This window comes from Thermobia domestica, chromosome 14 (genome assembly GCF_964235325.1).
Source record: "Thermobia domestica chromosome 14, izTheDome1.hap1.1, whole genome shotgun sequence".
Classification (NCBI taxonomy): domain Eukaryota; kingdom Metazoa; phylum Arthropoda; class Insecta; order Zygentoma; family Lepismatidae; genus Thermobia; species Thermobia domestica.
This window is the reverse complement of record NC_137467.1, coordinates 169,012,873-169,034,113: the sequence shown is the minus strand read 5'-3', so window position 1 is coordinate 169,034,113 and position 21,241 is coordinate 169,012,873. Positions and strand designations below refer to the sequence as shown.

The following is a 21,241-nucleotide window of genomic DNA, read 5'->3' as shown; positions in this document are numbered from 1 at the left end:
CAAAATAAGTAAAATACTTACTGTAATAAAATTAACGTGTTGATAAGACCTATTCTTCTCATTTAAAATACACTAAAAGTCATTTGTAATGTTCTCTCATTACAAATATTTTAGGTACACAAGTAGAATTACTTTAGTATTGTATTACACCGAAAACATTAGGGGCCTTTTGCAAAGTCGTTTTGACGTAGGATTAACGCCATACTAAGGGTTTGAGTTGAGTTGATTTTAGTTTAGCATCCCTTTCAGCAGCGAGGCTATATGAGATGTGGACCTACTGATTAACGTGGAATCCGAACCACATGAGCTCCGCCGGGAATCGAACCCGGGTCTCCCACGCCGACTAAGGGTTTGACTAATACAAGGTTTCAGAAGGGCATTTAGAATCTTTGATCTGCACGTAGAAGTTGACTAAGTTAATCACATATGACTAATTAATTTGGAGCAGAGGGTACCATGGTTTAGCCACAACAATGTTACATTATGGGAATACTAAGGTAATTAATTACCTGTTTTTCTTTCTTTCTTTCCTTTCACCTCATAGAGTGAGTTAACTATGAAGCAGCTATTAAACCGAGTCCTCCGCAATGAAAGAACTGTTTCTTAAAGTGAACAGTGAGAGATGAGTAGAAAATTTCAGTTTTCTTGAGGAATATACAACTGATCGATAAATTATCTTCCCCTATAATTACTATATATTACTCCTGTTGTCGCTAATAATAATTGACTTCTACTTACTCCCCCAGTAAATACACTTCTCAAAAATGAATACATTAATTATTGTTCTATTTCGTAACTATTTATAAGTTGTGAAGTCAAACTACCAAGAAAACATTTCGTATTTCATATAGTTTCATTTTTACAAACTACGCATGCACACGTCTAGATTTCCATTTTCACTCGAAATAATGGGGTTATATTAGTTGATCATATCCAAATCAACTTATTAGCTAAACTCCAAGCAGACTCTAAATATCAAAAAGCACACCCTTCTTGGTACAGCTAATACTACATTAACTAACCGCGTGACTAAACCTTGGTTAACGAATTCTCTCTGAATACCGAACTAGGAGTATAAGTATATAATCAATTCAAACTTAATAACGCGCAGATTGAGAATATCTAAGCCACCATATTATAGCTTTTATTTATTTTGAAAGTTCGTCGTGAATCTCCATGCTATTAATTATGGCTACAAATAAGAACTTTCTGCACCAAAATACTCTTAATACCTTTAAATAACCAGTATTCTACTACATCCTTATATTGTTTCCATTATTTCCTGTACATATTAGCAATTGGTCATCCCACACCATTGTTGCAACTATTCTTAACTTAATGCTACACGAAACGCTTTTATATGGCTTTTTATTTTTTCCACTATATTTCTACAAGGGAAATGCTTTCTTGGTCATCGCAGTATTTTAGAGCTGAAAAAAGCTGTAACGAATAGAGGCAGACAGATGGTTAGGCCACCGAAAGAGAATCATGAACAGGAGAATGAACAGAGAAGTGCTCGAAAATTTTTCTTCTGACCTAGGCACCGGTTCTCAAAACTATGCACCATAATAATACAATTTGATACATGACCTATATAATTTTATTTTGAATTTCAATTATCTAGGCGCCAGACTCGTATTTCCAATCGTCATGGCTACCTGGCGCCCGAGATTTTTCGAGTCTGAGGAGGAGGAATATTGGCAGAAATTCATAATGTACTCCTTTTGTTGTTATTTTAAAATTTCAACTTGTTCTTGTCAAAATAGTGTTCTAAGCGTACGAACACTTATTTTGTTTGTTTATATTCTTTCTCTCGTCAGTTACGAGCTGATTATGTTTGGTATATGGTGGTACACTTGCTAAAGAGTATATCATAAAAGTACGGTTTTTGTATGTTTTCGGAGGTCCATAAAGCAAAAAATCATAAAATGAAATGCTTGAAGAATTCAGCCCTTTTTTAAAAAAATTTGTCCGTGTAAATTGATTTCCCTTATACTGCTTCGCTCAGTGGAATAGAATAGTGTTTATTATTCGCCATGACGTATCACAAACATTCATTACCAGAGGACACGGTGGATCACTACTGGAATGCTCACCTCCAGTGCTCGGAGTCCCCAGTTCGAAGTCAGGTCATATGAGTTTATAGTGAACAATATAGGTCCATCGATTTTCTCGCGATTCTGACGTTTCCCCCAACATGCTCATTCTACTGACTCTTTCATAATCATTCACTCTTATTAATCATCCGTCTCCCTTTGCCTATAGGGCATATTCCTGGGGTGCTACTATATCTGTTTATGTATTGGCTTAAATGTTAACTCATATGTTCAAAACACTTCAGTCAATCTGTGAATTTTCATATGAACTAATATAAACAATTTACGAGTATGTTCCATGGGTTAAAGAAGACGACGGTAAGTTCGAAGATATTATAGTGAAAAAAATATTCTTCGTGGGTAAAATAGTTCGATATTGATGAATTCTCAGAAAGCTCATGGTCATGATTATTATCTAAGTTTATACGTCGTAGTGTTGAACTCAGAAAAGAATTTAGGTAATTTTTATTTGGGGAATATTTTCTAATATGTAAATTTCCTCGGGCTCCCCCTTCAACGCATAACTATCGAATCCATGACGAACTTGCATGTTAGAAATTAGAACTTTATCAAATCACCATGTTTTTATATTGTTGATTTTTCCTTAAGAATGAATAAAATTCGCTTTGTGAGATCGGTTAGTCAATCAAATATGAGAACATTAATTACTTGATTAATTCAGGCAGCAAACAATGTCAATTTACGTAAAGGTACTAAATAAAATTAGTATCTCAACTGCCTTGGTGTGCTTACACTTGTAGCTTACATTTAAGCTTTCAACAGAACTACACAACTTGAATGAATACGTACGTTCGTAGTCACTCATTGTGTTATACTGCTAAGGAAAGTAACACTAGTTACATATTTATGTGGTTTAGACAATTCAGTACATTGACTATACTCAGTAGCAGTGGCGTATTTAGGGGGTGGCTTCCGGGCTTAAGCCCCCCCCGAAATCTTACTTAGTATAGTAAAGTAAATGAAATATCTTGAAGAATTTTCACATTTCCAGGCAAAGCCCCCCCCCGAAAGTTCGCAAAGCCCCTCCCGAAACAAAATCGTAAATACGCCACTGCTCAGTAGTGATATAGTTTATGTTAGATACTTGGTCGTATAATATCGCAAAATAATACAGTACAGTTTTCTCTTTAGATATTCAAGTATATTCAAATAATTACTAAAAATAGATAAATAGTTTACTTTTTAAAGAAACCTTAAATTTTGTTACTTTTTTATTCTTTGTTTTATTAGTTACGTGGTACATATTTGGAAAAACATGCATCGTATGTTTCGCTAAGCTGTTTCCCTACTGAGTGGTGCAGATATTTTCTCCTGAACCGATATCTTACTTGCCAAAAATTCTATATTTAAGCCTACGTAAGATTTCAACATATTAATTATATGCAGTCTGTTGATCTCTTTCTCTGTGACATGTGAATCAATATTGACCTACTGTGATTGTGAGCAGAAAGTATTGTTACAGAATTGTTAGTAGAATTGTTAACGCGCGACTTCGGTATGTATGTTCCCTTACTCATTGGTGGGATTATTAAAATTATGCGGTGTTGATCTAGCATCATGGAGAAATTGGGAATCTATCTGAATTAAAAGGTTTTTCAAACTCCAGTCAAAAAAGCCATTAACACTGACACTTGGGAGGTGATAGGCTGACCACGTATCACCCAGTTGAACGAGCGCTATCTGATCAGCCTTAGATCTATATGAACTGTAGCGAAAGTGAGTGTAGTACTTTCCTCTAAATGTTAACAAATTTTATCAGTTTCTCAGTACAGTGTAACTATAGATGACTGCCGAGGATAGTGGTCAGATCCGAATTAGCGTCTGGTCTGCAGAGGCGGATCTAGGAGGTGAGAACTGGGGGGGGGGGGCTAGCTGCAATCCAGACTATGGTAGGTATATCATGCGATTACTAAAAGCTTCCAAATATATATATATAATAGCTTAAATTCTTTTTGTCACAAAAAAACTGGGGGGCATAGGCCCCCGGGCCCCGGGATAGATCCGCCATCCTAGGCTGAGCCCAGCGACACATATTTGATTTTCTCTCATATTTGACTGTGCTACTTACAAGGGACATCACCCAATTGTCCGGCTCCGATTTCAATGAACTTTTTCTAGGTGATAGAGGACATATATGTATTATTTGTGATGACAGAAATTTTTGCCATGGTGCATGTTTTCTAGTTTTTTTATAATTTTTAAGAGTTGTGATCTGGTTATTAGAGATTACTGAAGAAGTCTCTTACTAACCTTTGTAAACGGAACGTTAATGAAAGAACTACCATGGAAGAACATACAAGGCCTAAGGAGAAGTTGTATGGTAGGTATGACATTGACGGCAGCCATCTTGAAATCCGCCATTTTGAATTAAGAAATATTTTAAATGGGAATATGGTAATATGATACATAATGTCGGACTAGAATTTAATCAGAAAGACAATGGTGAAGCTAGTTTTGAGATACGCTCATTTGGGGAAAAGTTACAGGCATTTAATTTTTCACTTATTAAGTGCGCAAGTCCCTTACCTCAGCTTCTAACCCGCGTATAAATGATAATAAGTGGATAAAAGCTTCGGTAATACATATTATGCCTAGAGGGAAGTAATACCGTAAGGGTATCTTTAACGACATCCATCTTGAAATCGGCCATTTTGCATTAAAGTGAAGTTTGAAAATGAAAACCATAGCATGTGACACCTCATTTTAATAGCAAATTTTCCCAAAAAGCGAATGGTATGCTTATTTTTGTTCTATAGTTAACCAGAAATAATTTAGGACTGCTTCTAATGTGCACTAAACGTCCATTATTCGATCTTTCAAATTGGCAACACTCCTAATTTTCACCGCATGTTTTAAGAGTCCAACTGGCACTTTGCAATTGTTGGCATGGCTTATGTTTTCTAAATTTATTACATTTTTTAAAGAGTTGCGATTTGTCACTTTATGAATAGTGTTAGGATAAGCATCCAGCAATCTTTCTGAATTTTGAAGAATTATTTATTTCAAACCAGAATACATAAAAAGCCTATGGACCTATGTGACGTAAAGAAATACAAATGAAATTATAACAAATTAGTGTTGTACGAACACAAAATTATCAGGAAACGTAGCCTACATGTTGCGCAAACGACAAATAATAAATTATTTTTAATAAATACAACTTTAAAAGAACAGCAGCAATGATAGAAAAAGAGGCATAATATGGCTGTTCCCATAACATTGTTTGTACCATGAACATGATATGAAAACAGGTAACTTGTTTATAATGAGGTGTCACTTAATTGAGTTCCCGATAATACTGATTATAAATCTTACAGACATAGATCATCGACAACGGTCGCTAGCAAGCGAATGACTTTTTTTGTCTGACTAACCAAAAAATTGCCATAGAAAATAAATAAATAAATAAATAAATAAATATACAATAAAGAAATAAATATAAAACAAAACAAAAGACCCTTGATTTACACAAGAATCATATTTCGTTTTCATTTTTGAAGTAAATTTTCATTTGATTTTTCGTCTAGTCTACTACATAAGCTACGTTTTCCGTATTACCTGAATGTAAAGTTATAGTTGTTTCGTTGTGCGATGATTCATGTCAGTATTTTTTTTTTTTTTTTTTTTTTTTTTTTTTTTGTCAGTAAACGAGTTTTTGAAGGGCAGGTATAGGAAATAAATAATTATATGGCAAGTCTTTAAAATTCAGAAAGATTGCTGGATGCTTATCCCGACACTATTCATGAACTGACAAATCGCAACTCTTAAAAAAATATAATAAATTTTGAAAACATGAGCCATGGCAACAATTGCAAAGTGCCAGTGGGAATCTTAAAACATGCGGTGAAAATTAGGAGTGGTGCCAATTTGAAAGATTAAATAATGGACGTTTGATGCACATTAGAAGCAGTCCTAAATTCATACTGGTTAACTATAGAACAAAAATAAGCATACCATTCGCTTTTGGGGAAAATTTGTTATTAAAATGAGGTGTCACATGCTATGGTTTTCATTTTTCAAACTTCACTTTAATGCAAAATGGCCGATTTCAAGATGGCTGCCGTCAAGGATACCTTTACCGTATTACTTCCCTCTAACATAATACGTATTACCGAAGCTTTTATCCACTTATTATCATTTATACGTGGGTTAGAAGTGGAGGTAAGGGACTTGCGCACGTAGTAAGTGAAAAATTAAATGCCTGTAACTTTTCCCCAAATGAGCGTATCTCAAAACTAGCTTCACCATTGTCTTTCTGATTAAATTCTAGTCCGACATTATGTATCATATTACCATATTCCCATTTAAAATATTTCTTAATTCAAAATGGCGGATTTCAAGATGGCTGCCGTCAATGTCATACCTACCATACAACTTCTCCTTAGGCCTTGTATGTTCTTCCATGGTAGTTCTTTCATTAACGTTCCGTTTACAAAGGTTAGTAAGAGACTTCTTCAGTAATCTCTAATAACCAGATCACAACTCTTAAAAATTATTTTTAAAAAAACTAGAAAACATGCACCATGGCAAAAATTTCTGTCATCACAAATAATACATATATGTCCTCTATCACCTAGAAAAATTTCATTGAAATCGGAGCCGGACAATTGGTTGATGTCCCTTGTTAGATATTACAGAATGAATTGTTTTATTGTGCCAGAAATTACCGATATTCCATATTAAAATACGCTTGTTTTTTTTCCCGGATCATCCTGCCGTACAAACGTAAATACAACAACGAGATTTTGTGTAGTGGCGACTGAATAATGTATCCATTGTCGATGACAATTTAGTCACTGTAATTTACAACACAACTTTTTTTTTTTTTTTTTTTTAAGGGAGGAAGGATCTTGAGTATAGCCTTGGGCGCCAGAGTTTTCATTCTGCCCTGTATGTAACATTTTTTTTACATTCAAACGTTATACTTCTGATCTTTCCAGGTCAGTACATGTGATAACATCTATATAATGTTTTGGTCTGTTTGTGTATGAGTGAGCCCCTTCTTTTATGAGCTTCCGGCTACGCCACTGAATTCAACGCGTATTTTCCATTCTGGTAATATGTCCTAGCAACCTTAAACGTAGTCATGTAATTACCTTTAGTATATCTAATGAAATAGATCTCTCACGTTATGGGATCATGTTTCTACATTAATCTTTGTCTCCTTTAGTACCATATGTTTTCCTCAAGACTATTTATTTAGACTTTTAAACCAATCAATGAAATAATATCCTGATTTCTTTCAGTGAAAAAAAAACTAGTTTAATTCTCCAATCAAATGTAATGTAAATTGTTTCAGCAAAAGAGGCTACGATAATATTATGTTTGATAAGTAAGTGGTTATATGATTATTTCTTAGTAAGGTAAAATCAATGAATTGATTCAAGATAATAAATAATTTGGTTATCTGATCACTAAGTGGTTGCATTTATGTTTATTTAAGGTATTTGTTCATTTATGTATTGATATTCATATATCTATTGTTCATCTGTTTCGTACTAGTACTTCATAAAAGTTGGTTCATACAATTAGTTTTACTGAAACTTAAAACTATTACATACCATTACACGCTTTTCTCAAACGTAAGCAAATCAAGCTAACATGTATAGCTCAGAATCCACATCTGCTAACACCAAAGTATTTCCAAAATAAGAAGCTGATTTCCAGGATACAACACAACAAATATGTTTTTTCAATCAGATATTAAATATTCGAACAATTACATGTTTATTACCTAGGTTTAGCCGTTCTTTAGGAAACTCCCATTGTTTATCGTAGGGTAAGAGTTCAGCCTGATCATCCACTCTAAGTTCAGGATTGATATTATCAATTGCTCCGTTATTGAAGTGTTCAATTTCTGACATAGACAACTCTTGCTTTAACTGTCTCTGTAAAGGAAATTATAGTTAAGTAAAGTAGTGGAATAAATAAACAATTTTAATATAATTTTGATTCTTGCCCAGAAGTTTCCAAAATCTGTTATCTCTAAATTAAATTCTAAATTAGGCAGTTGCGGATGCTACTTAGGACAACAGCTCCATTTCCTGATCATGTACTTTTTACGACGTATCATTCTCAACTCTAATCACTACTACCTACGACAACCTTTTGAGAATATTGAAGTAAAATCTCAAATACTTTTTTATATAAGAAGAAAGGGCACTGGTACGGTACCGATTTCTAGTATGCTTGCCTATCTTTGAAACTTATAAGGTATTATCTCCTTCCTGCTTGTATATTGTTTAGGAGAATAGTATTTAAAATTATATATAATTTTGTAATAGGAAAATGCAAGTACCTCTTTCCATCAATTGAATAAAAAATGCCTTGTTTTGTACCGAATATTCAGTGAATGAGTTCTTCCTTTTTATGGAATAACTGTTATTAAAAGAAGAATGCGTTCTAGAAAAAGCGAACGCAGCAAAACTTACATTAAAAACCGATTGAAGAGGAAGAGCCTCCACACACCTATGTGTTTCTCTTGTAATACTCCTATATTATCTTAGCTACGTCTTACTTTCTCTTCATACAGATACAAAGAAAAAGTCGTAGCAGAAGCATATAGGTAAATACAATTAAGAATAAAACCTACCTTATACCTAATCATACAGTAGATAAAGCCGACTACCAGAAGCATAAATACTATACTTGTAATGACCAATGGAATTATTAATCCAATATTCGAAACTTCTTGGGCACCTGCAACAACAAATTATATTTATTATACAAAAATAATATACAATAAACAAGTTTAATAAAACGTTAACGCAAAATGTTGCATTATCGCCTATAAGATTACCAATAATAATCCAAAACTAAAAATTATTTTAGTTACCGAAAGTACCAGTAGCGTACGAAGGATTTTGTCAAGGGAGGAGGGTTCAAGATCCCAAGCTCATATCATTTCTGGTGTTTGCATATTTATCTTAAAATGTTTAATCCAAACTGTTTATTTTTGGGTAATAAGAGAAGTTTAAAACCTGGAATACACCCTTGCGTATGCTACTGAAAAGTACCCACAAAACAGACAACCCACTGTAGGATTTCGGGTCTCATTCGTTGCTGGCTCTAGTCAAACGCGTAATTTCATTTTCAGCTCCTTTCTTAAACCCACTCACCCTATCCGAACCAAATTTAATTTGATTGGAGTTTAATGTTTGTTTTCAGCATCACGATATGATATGAAATAAAATTTACTGCTAAAAATGGGGGTTGATCTACTACTAAAATTTTTGTCCGAGTCATAGTACTTTCATTTTTAACTATTGCCTTTCCCGTAACAATTATTCACAGCGCTTCAAAAAGAAATTCTTTCCCAATCCTATTATTTTCAGCTTTCAAATAATAAGACCCCTTTTTTGTGTTTCCTTAATTACAACCCTAAAAATGATCATAGTGTTGGATTGACACATCAATAAAAAATTATTCGTTCTTCTTTCGACACAAAAAACCATAGCCGTAAACCTAACAGTTTTTTATAATAAAATTATGTAATGTTGGAAAAATTATGAATATCCTGTATAAACGGGAAGATTTCACCACCTTTCCCAGACTCCCAACCAATATATTTAATTCTTACGCCTCAGGGAAAATATGTTACAACCATGCTTCATACAAATCGGATTTTAGTTTTTATTTCGTTTTTATTTTTATTTCATTTATTGATTTATTTATTTATGGAAAATTACATTGAATTACTTTCCTAAAGTTAGAGGTTTAATTTATTCCTTTTCCCTTGACTTGTTTTACCACAACCAATACTTCTTGTCTCGAAGAAAGTATGTGCTATATTATTAAATTATTAAGACTCTCATCTTATTATCTTACTATATTATTATTATTATTAAATCAGTTAATTTTTACTATATTATTATTGTATGTCTGTTTTATAGGATATGGACTCTATGTTTCAAAATGAAGCTTTAACAAATTTTAATTTTAAGTATTGCGGAGATATGCTACTTTGCATCAAAAACGAAATTTTTGCGAATGCAATCGTAGAAATTTGTTTTCTTCTCAGATTAGGAACGTGAAACGTTAACTTGGAATGAGTTTTACCTCCTTTTATGCATTAACTCTTTGCGAATTCCAACCTCAAAAAATAAGCTTTCTTCCTATGAATTTTACCTCCTTTTATTAATTCACTCTTAATCGATTTCAAGCGCAGTCAAAAGATTATTTTATATCACATTATAAATATGAGTACTTCAACTTGGGATGAATTTTAGTTTTTTCAACCATTTATTCTTAGCGCATTTTATACTCAAACGACAGTTTCGAATAAATTTTACGAAAGCTACTGCGTAAGAGACGAACAGACAAACAACAAATACACGTTGAGGCGAATACTAGATAATCCCATGCTTCAATCAATAACAGTTATTGATCAAAATGTTCTCGAGGTTTTAAATCGAAATTTTTAAGTATTAAACTCCGACCTCCTTAGCATACGCTAAGATATTTAATTAACGAAAAGTTTTCCATGGTAGCTTAAATCCTCTTCAGCACATTCCTTCAAAATAATATCTGCTTCTCTTAATTCTCAGAAGTATATAACTGTAAAATTCTCAGGAAATATTATGAAAGCGACCATCGACAAAGTTTCATAACTAAATATCTTGATATATACTAAGGTGAGTCATATTGCATATTTCAAACATGCATCAGTTTATTTTCTTAGGAACTTTTAAGCTTTAGGCGCTATTGTATCATTATCTACATATTGTGCAGCAGAAGAGAAAAAGTATCTTGTTATATTTAAAGGTTGGCCTTGTTTAGTTCTTTTTCTTCTGTGTTGTAACGACGCAATAACTGAACCGAAAGTTTAGTTTTCCTACGTGTTTTGGTCCATAACTATTATCAGGTACCTGATAATAGATATTATAAAATATATAACTTACATATAACGCTTTTGAATTATTTCTCAAGTTAGGTGATTTACTATTGTAACTTACTCTCTTACTTTCTACACATTATATTTAACTTGGATAACTTTCTAACAAGAATCAGGCTGATTTGGAAACTTTATAACAAACGCGCAACGGAATTTTATTTAAATTAAACCTGATAACATATTAGGGCTCTTGCATTTTGGGGCAACCAAATAAATTTACTAATTTGCAATAAACAATATCATTAAAAGAATGTAACCAAGTTTACCTTACTACCTAATGCCTGTTAGCAGACTATCTATTCTATCGGTAATTTTGGAAACATATATATCAATTGGAATATGTTTATTATTCACATTTCTTCGATAATATTACCTCACCAGGATATTAGTGCGGTTTTTCGTGGAGGACGCTAGTGTTGTGTTTACATCAGTTTCTAGGTAAACGCGGTGGGACAGGGGAACGGAGAGCGTCACTGCAGTGTATCCAACGATTTTCAAAAGTTGCAGTTTATATGTTATAGGTAGCCTAATCTGCTTCGCTTAATAAAGAACTCCATGAATTATATAGTTGATATTGAATGCAGTAATTGTTATTCCTGCAGTAATGCAGATGTATTGTGGATAATGGCATGTGCATGGAAATTAACAATTTAAGAACAAGATAGCACACAAGTGAATTTCTACCGTGTATTAAACAGATTATATATAAAAAATGATTACGTTTTATTTGATTTCATTTTAAAACAGTAGAAACCTGTAAAACTCAGTAATAAGATGTTAATTACTAAAAGATTAATTATGGGTTGGTAGCTTAGATACTTGCGCAATATCTTGTAACTGTAAATTTAAATCAAGTTAAGGCTCGCGATGCTTGTATTTGTTTTAATGTAGGTCTATCGATTGACAACTAAATTATTTTCTTAAGTTGTAGTCAAGAAAGAATTCCGATACGTTTCCACTCGAGAACTGTGGAAGTTCTCTTCGTTGGTCTATTGGCTAGCGCATGTGTCTTTGTTGTACGTGGTTCTGTGAGAGCCCAACAATTAATTTTACAATCTTTCACTTTCATTAATCATCTGTCTCCTCTAGCATAAAGAGCATAATCATGGGACGTTAAGCTAAAGAAATTTCATTTCATTTTTTTCGATGAATGTGAACCCTTTGGGGGGAAAAGGAAGTGAAGAAGAAATTTTCCTTAATTTTTTAAAAAGCTACGGGATTGGATAGGTTGTCTTTCGGGATTGCCTTGTAAAACCTGATTACAATGCATCTTTCTTTTAGGATTATTATCGTAATTCAGCCTTTTGATAAATGTGAAATAAAAGTATCAATAAAACATCAGCGTATGGGTAATGTAAGCATAAATATCATTGGTTCAATACACAATAAATTCACAACTTTTATTTATGAGTATAGAAATTCCCTTTGAACTTCCTCTGAATTTCTTTCAGACCCTAGGTCTCTTGTGACAAAGAATTCATTCTACTATCTGTTTTCATACACAATATAATTTTGAAACTTGGGAGTCTAGTGTTGTCTTTGTGTCCGTAATACATAATCATTTGTCGATTGACTTCAGAAAACTGAGTTTAGCCCGTGAGTATAAGTTGCATATAGTTCAAACATATCAGATGTACCGTCTTGTTTAACAAATCCTGTGTGCACATATGAAATTCAAAGACAAAGACAATCAATCGTCTTTAAACAGCTGTGTTTTTATTTCAAGTGTAAGTACTAAAATGTGCTACGTATAGTTCCAAGAGGGATCCTTAAAAAAAAACTGAACTTACGTACCTAACATTGGCACTCATCATCTTCTTCATGATTTAATGTAAGAAGCGGCCGCATGATTTCCGGCCAATTGTTTCATCGCCGGTATCTTTGAGCAATGAGATGGCAGTGGAAGACAAACTTCGTTCTTCTAACTTGATATTTTGAAAAACTTACGCAAGTGGTTTTGTTACTTAAATACATATCTATTCACTCTAATCAATTTCAAAAGTACCATTAACTTTATAATAACATAATGAATGTAAGAGTTACCATGAAAATGTATTTTGTATTTATTTTTTAATATGAAATTCATTTTTTTCTGAATTTCACTGGAGCTATAAGAAATCAATTGTCAGGCTCCCCACTTTAAATTTTAATCGCTCCCCTACCGCCCCCAATGTAACATTGGGTTTATTTCTTTTAAATAAATTTTTCAAAATATGGTAGAAATACTGGATTTTTAAATTACCAAACCATGCTAAATAATGACAGGTTAGATATCAGAGAAAGTTATCTTTATCTACCATCTTAATTAGGGGCGGATCCAAATCTCCTTCGGAGACGGTTAGATTATCAGTTTCTCTGTCGCCAGTCTTTTGCAGCACATCCGAAAATGATCTCAATGTAAATTTCTTACTGAAGGTACTGTCAATCGATCGATCACATGGTCCAAATTGGTAGCAATTTCGAAAACGCCTTATCTCAAAACTACACAATAAAACTTGCTTTAAACAATGAAAGCGCAGTTGCCAAAGATAACTTTGTTTCACAAAGATTAACTTCGAGGTTTTTTTAACAGATGAAGTAGGAATTCCTTACACTCTAGTGCTACGAAGTTCTCGGTGTTCCTTTGTACAACACTGAGGTTAGTTTATTCGCAAGTTATTGCCAAATTAATATGGAGGGTGTATGTACTTTTTTATGCAGCCTCTTAAAATGTTCTGAAAGTAACTTACATAACTTTTGAAATTATGTTTGTCTTAACATGAACATATGCGTGAAGTAGTTTATTATGAACAGGGCAAAAACAACTGTGATAGATTAGTTACAAGTAATACGGTTAGAAACACTGTTGTTTGTATTTTAGTTCCAAAACTGGCCGCCCGCACTCGTTCGCTGGTCAGGATATACAAGGTTATGTCTTTGGAGAAACAGGAAAATAAAATGAAAAAAAGAAAAAATGTCAATTTAAACCATTAAAGAAAAAAACAGTCCATGAACATCCACTCAGTATTCACTAAGTTTTCTTTAATCTTCTTCCATGTAATTGAACCTGATAAGTCTGTTATATCCAAGGTGATGAATGTATAAATTTGACGCCTGAGAAATAATATGCAGTTCTAGCCAACTTCAGAAAAACGACGCACTAACCTAATCTCAGGGACACAAGACAAGGACGACGTACATAATAGCACCGGCCAAGTATACTGCTTTACATCATTGAGTTATAAAATTTGGACATATTAATGATTTTCCTTACACACCTTTGATTTCTCTGATTAGAGCGTGAAATAATACACCTACAAATTTTGTTCTAATTACACAATTAGCAGTAAGCGTAATAACATTTACTTATTTGCTTTATTTATGAAGGTACCAGCGCAGCCGTCGTGACTTACAATCAATAGTAATACTATCAAAATTTAGTTCCGAACCACTACAAACGGGATTACACTTTTAAAATACAAAACAAGTCAGTATTACTCTGACAGCGGGACGTGCGATTTATTCAGCAACCGTCACCCAAATATATTCACTGGTGATACGTGAAATTTACTCAGCAACCGTCACTCGTCTCTCCTACATCTGACATGTAACCTGTGTAGACGGAACTCAATCGTATTAACATCTATTTATGCCCATAGCCTTGACGGACTTCACTGTACTCTGATGGTGCACTTCTACAAAACTATCAGGTGTGATAGTATAACGAAATACTTTGGTTAGATTAATAATTACCTGGACCTTGGGCAGAAAGTGCTCATACATGTGCACTATACTTAGTAGTGTGTTAATTTCATAATAACAGAAGAAGAATGTTTTTAAGATATGTAAAATGTATATTATGGGATAGTTGTTGCTATGTACATGTTTATGGATACCTAGTCAGCAAGTTTGTGTGCTTGACAGTTTTAAGGAAAAGATATTATAAAGTATATCAACTAATAAACTATTTTTAGCACCGTTTATCGACGTTATCATTCTTATTAAAAAGGTGAGAATAATAGTATATAATTATTGAAGCTAATTTTTACATGCAAAGAAATACTACCACTCGAAATTTGTATATCATCAAACGAACCAGGTTAACGACTACCCTTGGTAAGTCGTTGTAAAAATTTTGGTTTACCTCACCCGGGAATTGCTGTAAATTCATATCCCGAAGCAGAGTAAGGTTGAATTTACTTGTGTCATATAGTTAATGAATACAAATTTCACCATATTGAGAAGTGGTAGAATAATTGTAAGAAAAATGGACAACGAAACAATGGAGAATGAATCCCATAATAGTGACAACGGTGGACCTAGTGTAACACCAGGATTGACATCAGAAGACCGAATCTTGCTAGTATTACAGCAGCAATTGATTCAGATGTCTACCGAGTTAAAGCAGACGATGAAGCATAACTCTGAAGAATCCAACAAGCAATACGAAGAATTGAAGCAGACGATAGAACAGAAGATAGAACAGAAATTCGACGAATCTAACAAGCAATATGAAGAATTAAGTAGACGAATGGAGCAGAAGTTCGACGAATCTAACAAGCAATATGAAGAATTAAGTAGACGGATAGAACAGAAGTCAGATGAAACGAAACAGACAATTGTCCAGGTGGTGAATGACATATTCTCACAGCTCGAGGAAAAGTTAAAAAGAATATCCGAGGATTGTCAGGAGAAGCACAATCACCAAAACCAAGAAATCAGTGCTGTAAAAAAAGATTTAGAAGTAATAGAATCTTCCGTTCAACAGCAAAAGATCCAGGTCATCAACAATTCTAACAACATACGTGTAAATACGCAATTGTTAGCTACTATACAGGAAGAGATTAGAACGCTACAGGTTAAGGACAACAAATACCGTAATAACTTGGGTAGTGATCGCTTGGAGTTTCCCCACTCACCAGTGATGAACTCACCTTCGCCGGTGTCTGATGAGGATATTATATTGGAAGAAATACATCCGAAGAGTACAGATGGGCGAAACATAGATGGTGTAACGACACATCACGTAATGGATAGGAACTATCACTCAACAAGTACACGGAATGATAAAAGGAAGGTAAAGTTAAGTGTTAAGATGAGTGAAATACGAGCTATGAGCAAATTCAGTGGTAAGTGTAACGAGAATGCTACTTCTTTCTTAGAAAAATTCCAGGACGAGTGCAATATTATGTGTATAGATAGATCACAATATATGAAATTAATCCCTCATGTATTACTCCCACCTTGTTCATTATGGTTTAAAGCAGTACGTGATCACATCAGTACATATGAGGAATTCAAAGCGGCACTGATCGCAAATTATGAAAATGACTTTTTGCTTGCGAATAGAGATGCCACCATTAGAAATCAACACTTCAATCCTCGATTGCATAAATCTGTTGTAGAATTTGTTGTCAATACATACAACGAATTGAAGGTTGTTAATCCATTGCAATCGGAATCGAGAATAATAGCATCGATTCGAAATTTGCTTCCATTTAAGTTACAACAGATCTTATTTTCCACACAGTGTATGAGTTTCAACCATTTATTAATGCTTGTCCAATGCTATGAAACTCAATACCATGCTATGAATCAACAAGCAGGAATGGGTAAAAATAAGAATAATTCAGATCATTTTGTGCCTGTTCGGAATTTAAATATCCGAAGTGTGAGTAATACGGAACCTAACCTAAGCCGAATAAATTCTAGCAATCAAAATGAGCAAAATAGGCAAAGTTATGTAGGAAATCCGCCTAACCTAATTAATCGTAGCAATCCATATGTTAGACCATATAATCAAAATAGGTTTAAAAATAGACGGAATGTATGGCGAAATTCCAGGAATACAGCGAACTACGTGGATAGACGTAATTGGAGGTCAAGAGATGGCACTTCATATCAAAATTAGAATCACGATGAAATACATGTACAACATAATGTAGAACCTAATCATGATTGTGCAGTACAATGTACTTTATTAGAATCGTATGCAAGTACGAATGTAACCTGATTACCGGTAATGAAATTTGGTTAAACCCATATCAGCTATAGTTTTTCACGAACATTTATTTTATTTTTATTCAATTTAATTTTCTTTAATTCTCATTAATCAATGATAATTTTCAAATGTTTTTAATATATGTAAGAATTATAATTCGATTCATAAATGATTAAAAGCAAAGGTTATTTATATTAGATTGATTTGTGTTGAAAACTTAATTGTCAAAGATTATGTTAAGAATAAGATCCATTCTATAAAACTAATTATTCAACGGCTGTCTTAAATGAGATTCTTCTATGTTGTGATGTCTTAGGAATCCAATGTTTATTTTAAAATATCACCTAAAATGATTATCATATAATGCGCCCTGAAAGATTAAACATTATTTGTAACATCACTGTTCTAATAATGATCAAAACTATTAATCATGTTAATTTGTGTGTCACCCTCGTTAGTTATATTAATAAGCGACGATGTTTTTGATAATCATGAAATAAATATAATTAATGTAATAAAAAAAAATAAGTATTAACGAAATGAGAGATTTGTTGTAAATGTATCTATATATATATATATATGAAATGTAATGAAGATATATACGAGGTGTGATCAAAATATAAAGAACATATGTAATTTAAGACCATTATTGTAAACGGACCAGTGGTTCTTGAAGATAAAAGCCAAACTCACTTATGACTTTTATATTCAGTCCATTTGTCGGGCGACATTTTTATATAACGAAATACTTTGGTTAGATTAATAATTACCTGGACCTTGGGCAGAAAGTGCTCATACATGTGCACTATACTTAGTAGTGTGTTAATTTCATAATAACAGAAGAAGAATGTTTTTAAGATATGTAAAATGTATATTATGGGATAGTTGTTGCTATGTACATGTTTATGGATACCTAGTCAGCAAGTTTGTGTGCTTGACAGTTTTAAGGAAAAGATATTATAAAGTATATCAACTAATAAACTATTTTTAGCACCGTTTATCGACGTTATCATTCTTATTAAAAAGGTGAGAATAATAGTATATAATTATTGAAGCTAATTTTTACATGCAAAGAAATACTACCACTCGAAATTTGTATATCATCAAACGAACCAGGTTAACGACTACCCTTGGTAAGTCGTTGTAATAGGAATATTTCGTAATAATTTCTCAAATCTGAGTAGGTAGTTTCGCCGACAATGATGGTAAATGCTTACTTTCCTATTGTTGACCAGAGAGTATCGACGGGGATACACGTTCTTTTTATCATAAGCCAATTCTGATTAAAATGCACTGAAATACGTAGACAGAACCTGACAAATTATCTGATAGGAACTGTTCTTCGGTATCATCTCCAATTACATAACACACTTTTGTTTATGGAATATTAGCGATGATAAACACAAAATCAAAAGAACATTATTAACATAAAAGCGTAAATATTTCGAAGCAAATTATATACTGTATTAAATACCATTGAGTTGAGTTGAGTTGAGTTTAACGTCCCGTTCAGCAGCGAGGCTATATGAGACGTGGACCTACTGATTAACGTGGAATCCGAACCACATGAGCTCCCGCCGGGAATCGAACCCGGGTCTCCCACGCCAAAGGCGCGTACGCTAACCACTTAGCCACGGAGGAGCTCTAAATACCAATAATGGCAAGAAGTACCAATAGACATATAGAAATTTCTTTTAATCACCTTTAATTGTTGAATTTTTAATGGTTGAGGACGGACGTTTAGGCTGAAAGGAATGAAGATTATCAAAGTTGTGGGAACTCACTGCGGGAAAACACGTTTGTAATTAAGCACTCATTGTAATATTTTGCCCCGAGACTGCTCAAATATAGATAGATCCCTTGTTAAATTATAGTAATTCATGCAATAGATTACCTCAATACACCAATAAGAAGTCGTTGGATTAATATAAAAAATCCAGCAGTACCCGGACCTTACAATTTTTAATCACAAGCCCCCTGAGAGCTGGCTTTTGGTTCAAGAGATTCCAGGTGATGAAACGCACTACAGACTATTACCTTCTGAATATATGCAAAAATTTCCTGGTTTGTACTTCTGTAAAACCCACAGTATTTCCAATTAGAAATGTGTTTCCATGCAGTTCGTCCCACTGGTCATGCAAATAAAACGAGTTTCTTCCTAAACATCTTGGATATATATATGTATACACTTAGTAACTAAACTTTATCTGCATATGAAGCAGAAGAGACGGAAAATGTAAAACAAGCCATAATGAACTCAAGTTTCCACTTATGCGTCACCTCAGCAATTTATAAACAAATGTGTCTACATGTTGATGTTACCCGACTTTCTATATTTTATGGTATTGTTGTAATTATATAAGTAACTCCGATCCTTTAACACACAATAAACTCAGTATGGCTTGTAATTTCTTTTACTATAATTACTATTTCTTCACGTTAAATCTATTTAACACTAATTCTGCATATTTTTGTGAGTAATATGTCGTACAAACACTCATATTGTTACGTCTTCCTTGATCAAGCTAGCCTCGCGCCGGGTGCGCTTTCGCAAATTCTGACTAACGCAAATAGCAATATTTGCAATGGAATTTCCAAGCTTCGGAAATTTCGGTGTAAAAGTTACTGAAATATTTATGCATTCTTCCGTACAGAGAACAATATTATATAATTAACTGAGGCGGAAAATCAGTCCGTCTCACTATACAGATAGTTAGACACATACATAACAGCAGCATAAAAACTAAGTTTGGTACGATGGTCGCTTGTCGTTGGAATATCTGCACAGTGACAGGCAGTGTGCAACAAAATTTTTGTTTCATATAGCGTAGTTCACAAGCAAGTGAATATTCATTTCTAAGGCCTGTATGGAAGTAAAGAAGAATTATTTAGAGGTTCAAAGTGTAATGTTCGAGAAAGATAGAGAAGATAAAATAAACGGAGAGCGCAAGAAACAAAGATGTTTTAAAACGAGTAAGAGAGGACGCTTTTAGCTAGCACCCTTCGTAGGGAGGCCAATTAATTTGGATACATTTTGTAAAGAAATTGTTTACCGCTATAGAAGGAAATTAGCAACGAAAGCGAGGAATAGGAAGAATAACACAGCCGATCGATTATTTGGAAAATAGAGGAAATATTGAGAGTGTAAAGAGGAAGCTTAAGTTAAACCTAAAACCCTTATTAGTCCCAGGATATGCTAAAAGATAGAAACTTTATTAGTTACAATATACGCAAGTGAATCTAAAGTGTCCACAAATTCATTCCAAATTTCTAGGTACAGATTGACAGAGTTTGCAAGCTCAGCATCTGTTTTTAGTTGGAACATTATATTTTTTCTAAAAAACGTTTGGTTGAACAGTGGAAAGTGATCATTAGTTCTCTGGATTTTCGTGATTTTCTTCATTCATGGAAGATTTGTTAGCTTAGTGTTACTTTTTAATGAGTTTTGATGAACTGGTGAACTGAACAGTTTTGATCAGTTTTAATCAGTGTGGTAGGTGAGTAACAATTTTCCGGAATTACATTATTTTCTTTACTTACAAGAAATTTAAGAACGAAAAGATGTAATAATCTTCATTAGCAATAAAAGATACGAGTTTCCAAAAAGAAAAATAGTCTTTCTAAAAATTTCCGTGGATTAAGGTTTTACTGATTCTTCTAGAATAGTTCCACAGGAAGGAAGAAAGAATATAATGATATGCCCAGTTTAGCAATTTTATTTAGACATTTGAACACAGTGACAGAGCTTATTGAAACATTCAAAGTAAATTACCTTATTTGAGATAGAAGCGCATGTTCCCGTTACTTCTCTGACCATATTTCAAGAACGTAAATCACATGCTCTAGAGAAATTATTGAGAAGTAACCTCTGTATGACAAATAGCTGCAGATAAATACAATATACAGCTCATTTATTGCTGTTACACTAGTTTTTAAGTTTGTATTTAATATCCACATAGGATATACTGACATTCTGTCTTTACCTACTATATCTCAGATGTTATATTTTAAACATAATAATTACTTATATTATAAAATGATTATATATATATATATATATATATATATATATATATATATATATATATATATATATATATATATATATAGAGAGAGAGAGAGAGAGAGAGAGAGAGAGAGAGAGAGAGGGAGAGAAATAGATAGATAAATGGATGGATGAATAGATATAGATATAGATATATAACTGATTTATTTTAATGTAATTATTTTAAATAAATTTTTCATCCATTG

The 21,241-nt window shown here is 33.2% G+C and overlaps 1 protein-coding gene across 1 annotated transcript in view; it reads right to left on the bottom strand.

Moving 5' to 3' along the window:
• The window catches only part of LOC145670103 (vascular endothelial growth factor receptor 2-like), a 135,460-nt gene that overhangs the window by 64,248 nt on the left and 49,971 nt on the right, over nucleotides 1-21,241 (bottom strand). Inside the window, exons 2-3 of the mRNA XM_081738472.1 lie at nucleotides 8,710-8,816; nucleotides 7,852-8,005 (exon numbers count right to left, since the gene is read on the bottom strand). Coding sequence (XP_081594598.1) covers nucleotides 7,852-8,005; nucleotides 8,710-8,816 — 261 coding nt within the window. The remainder of the gene's footprint in view (nucleotides 1-7,851; nucleotides 8,006-8,709; nucleotides 8,817-21,241) is intronic.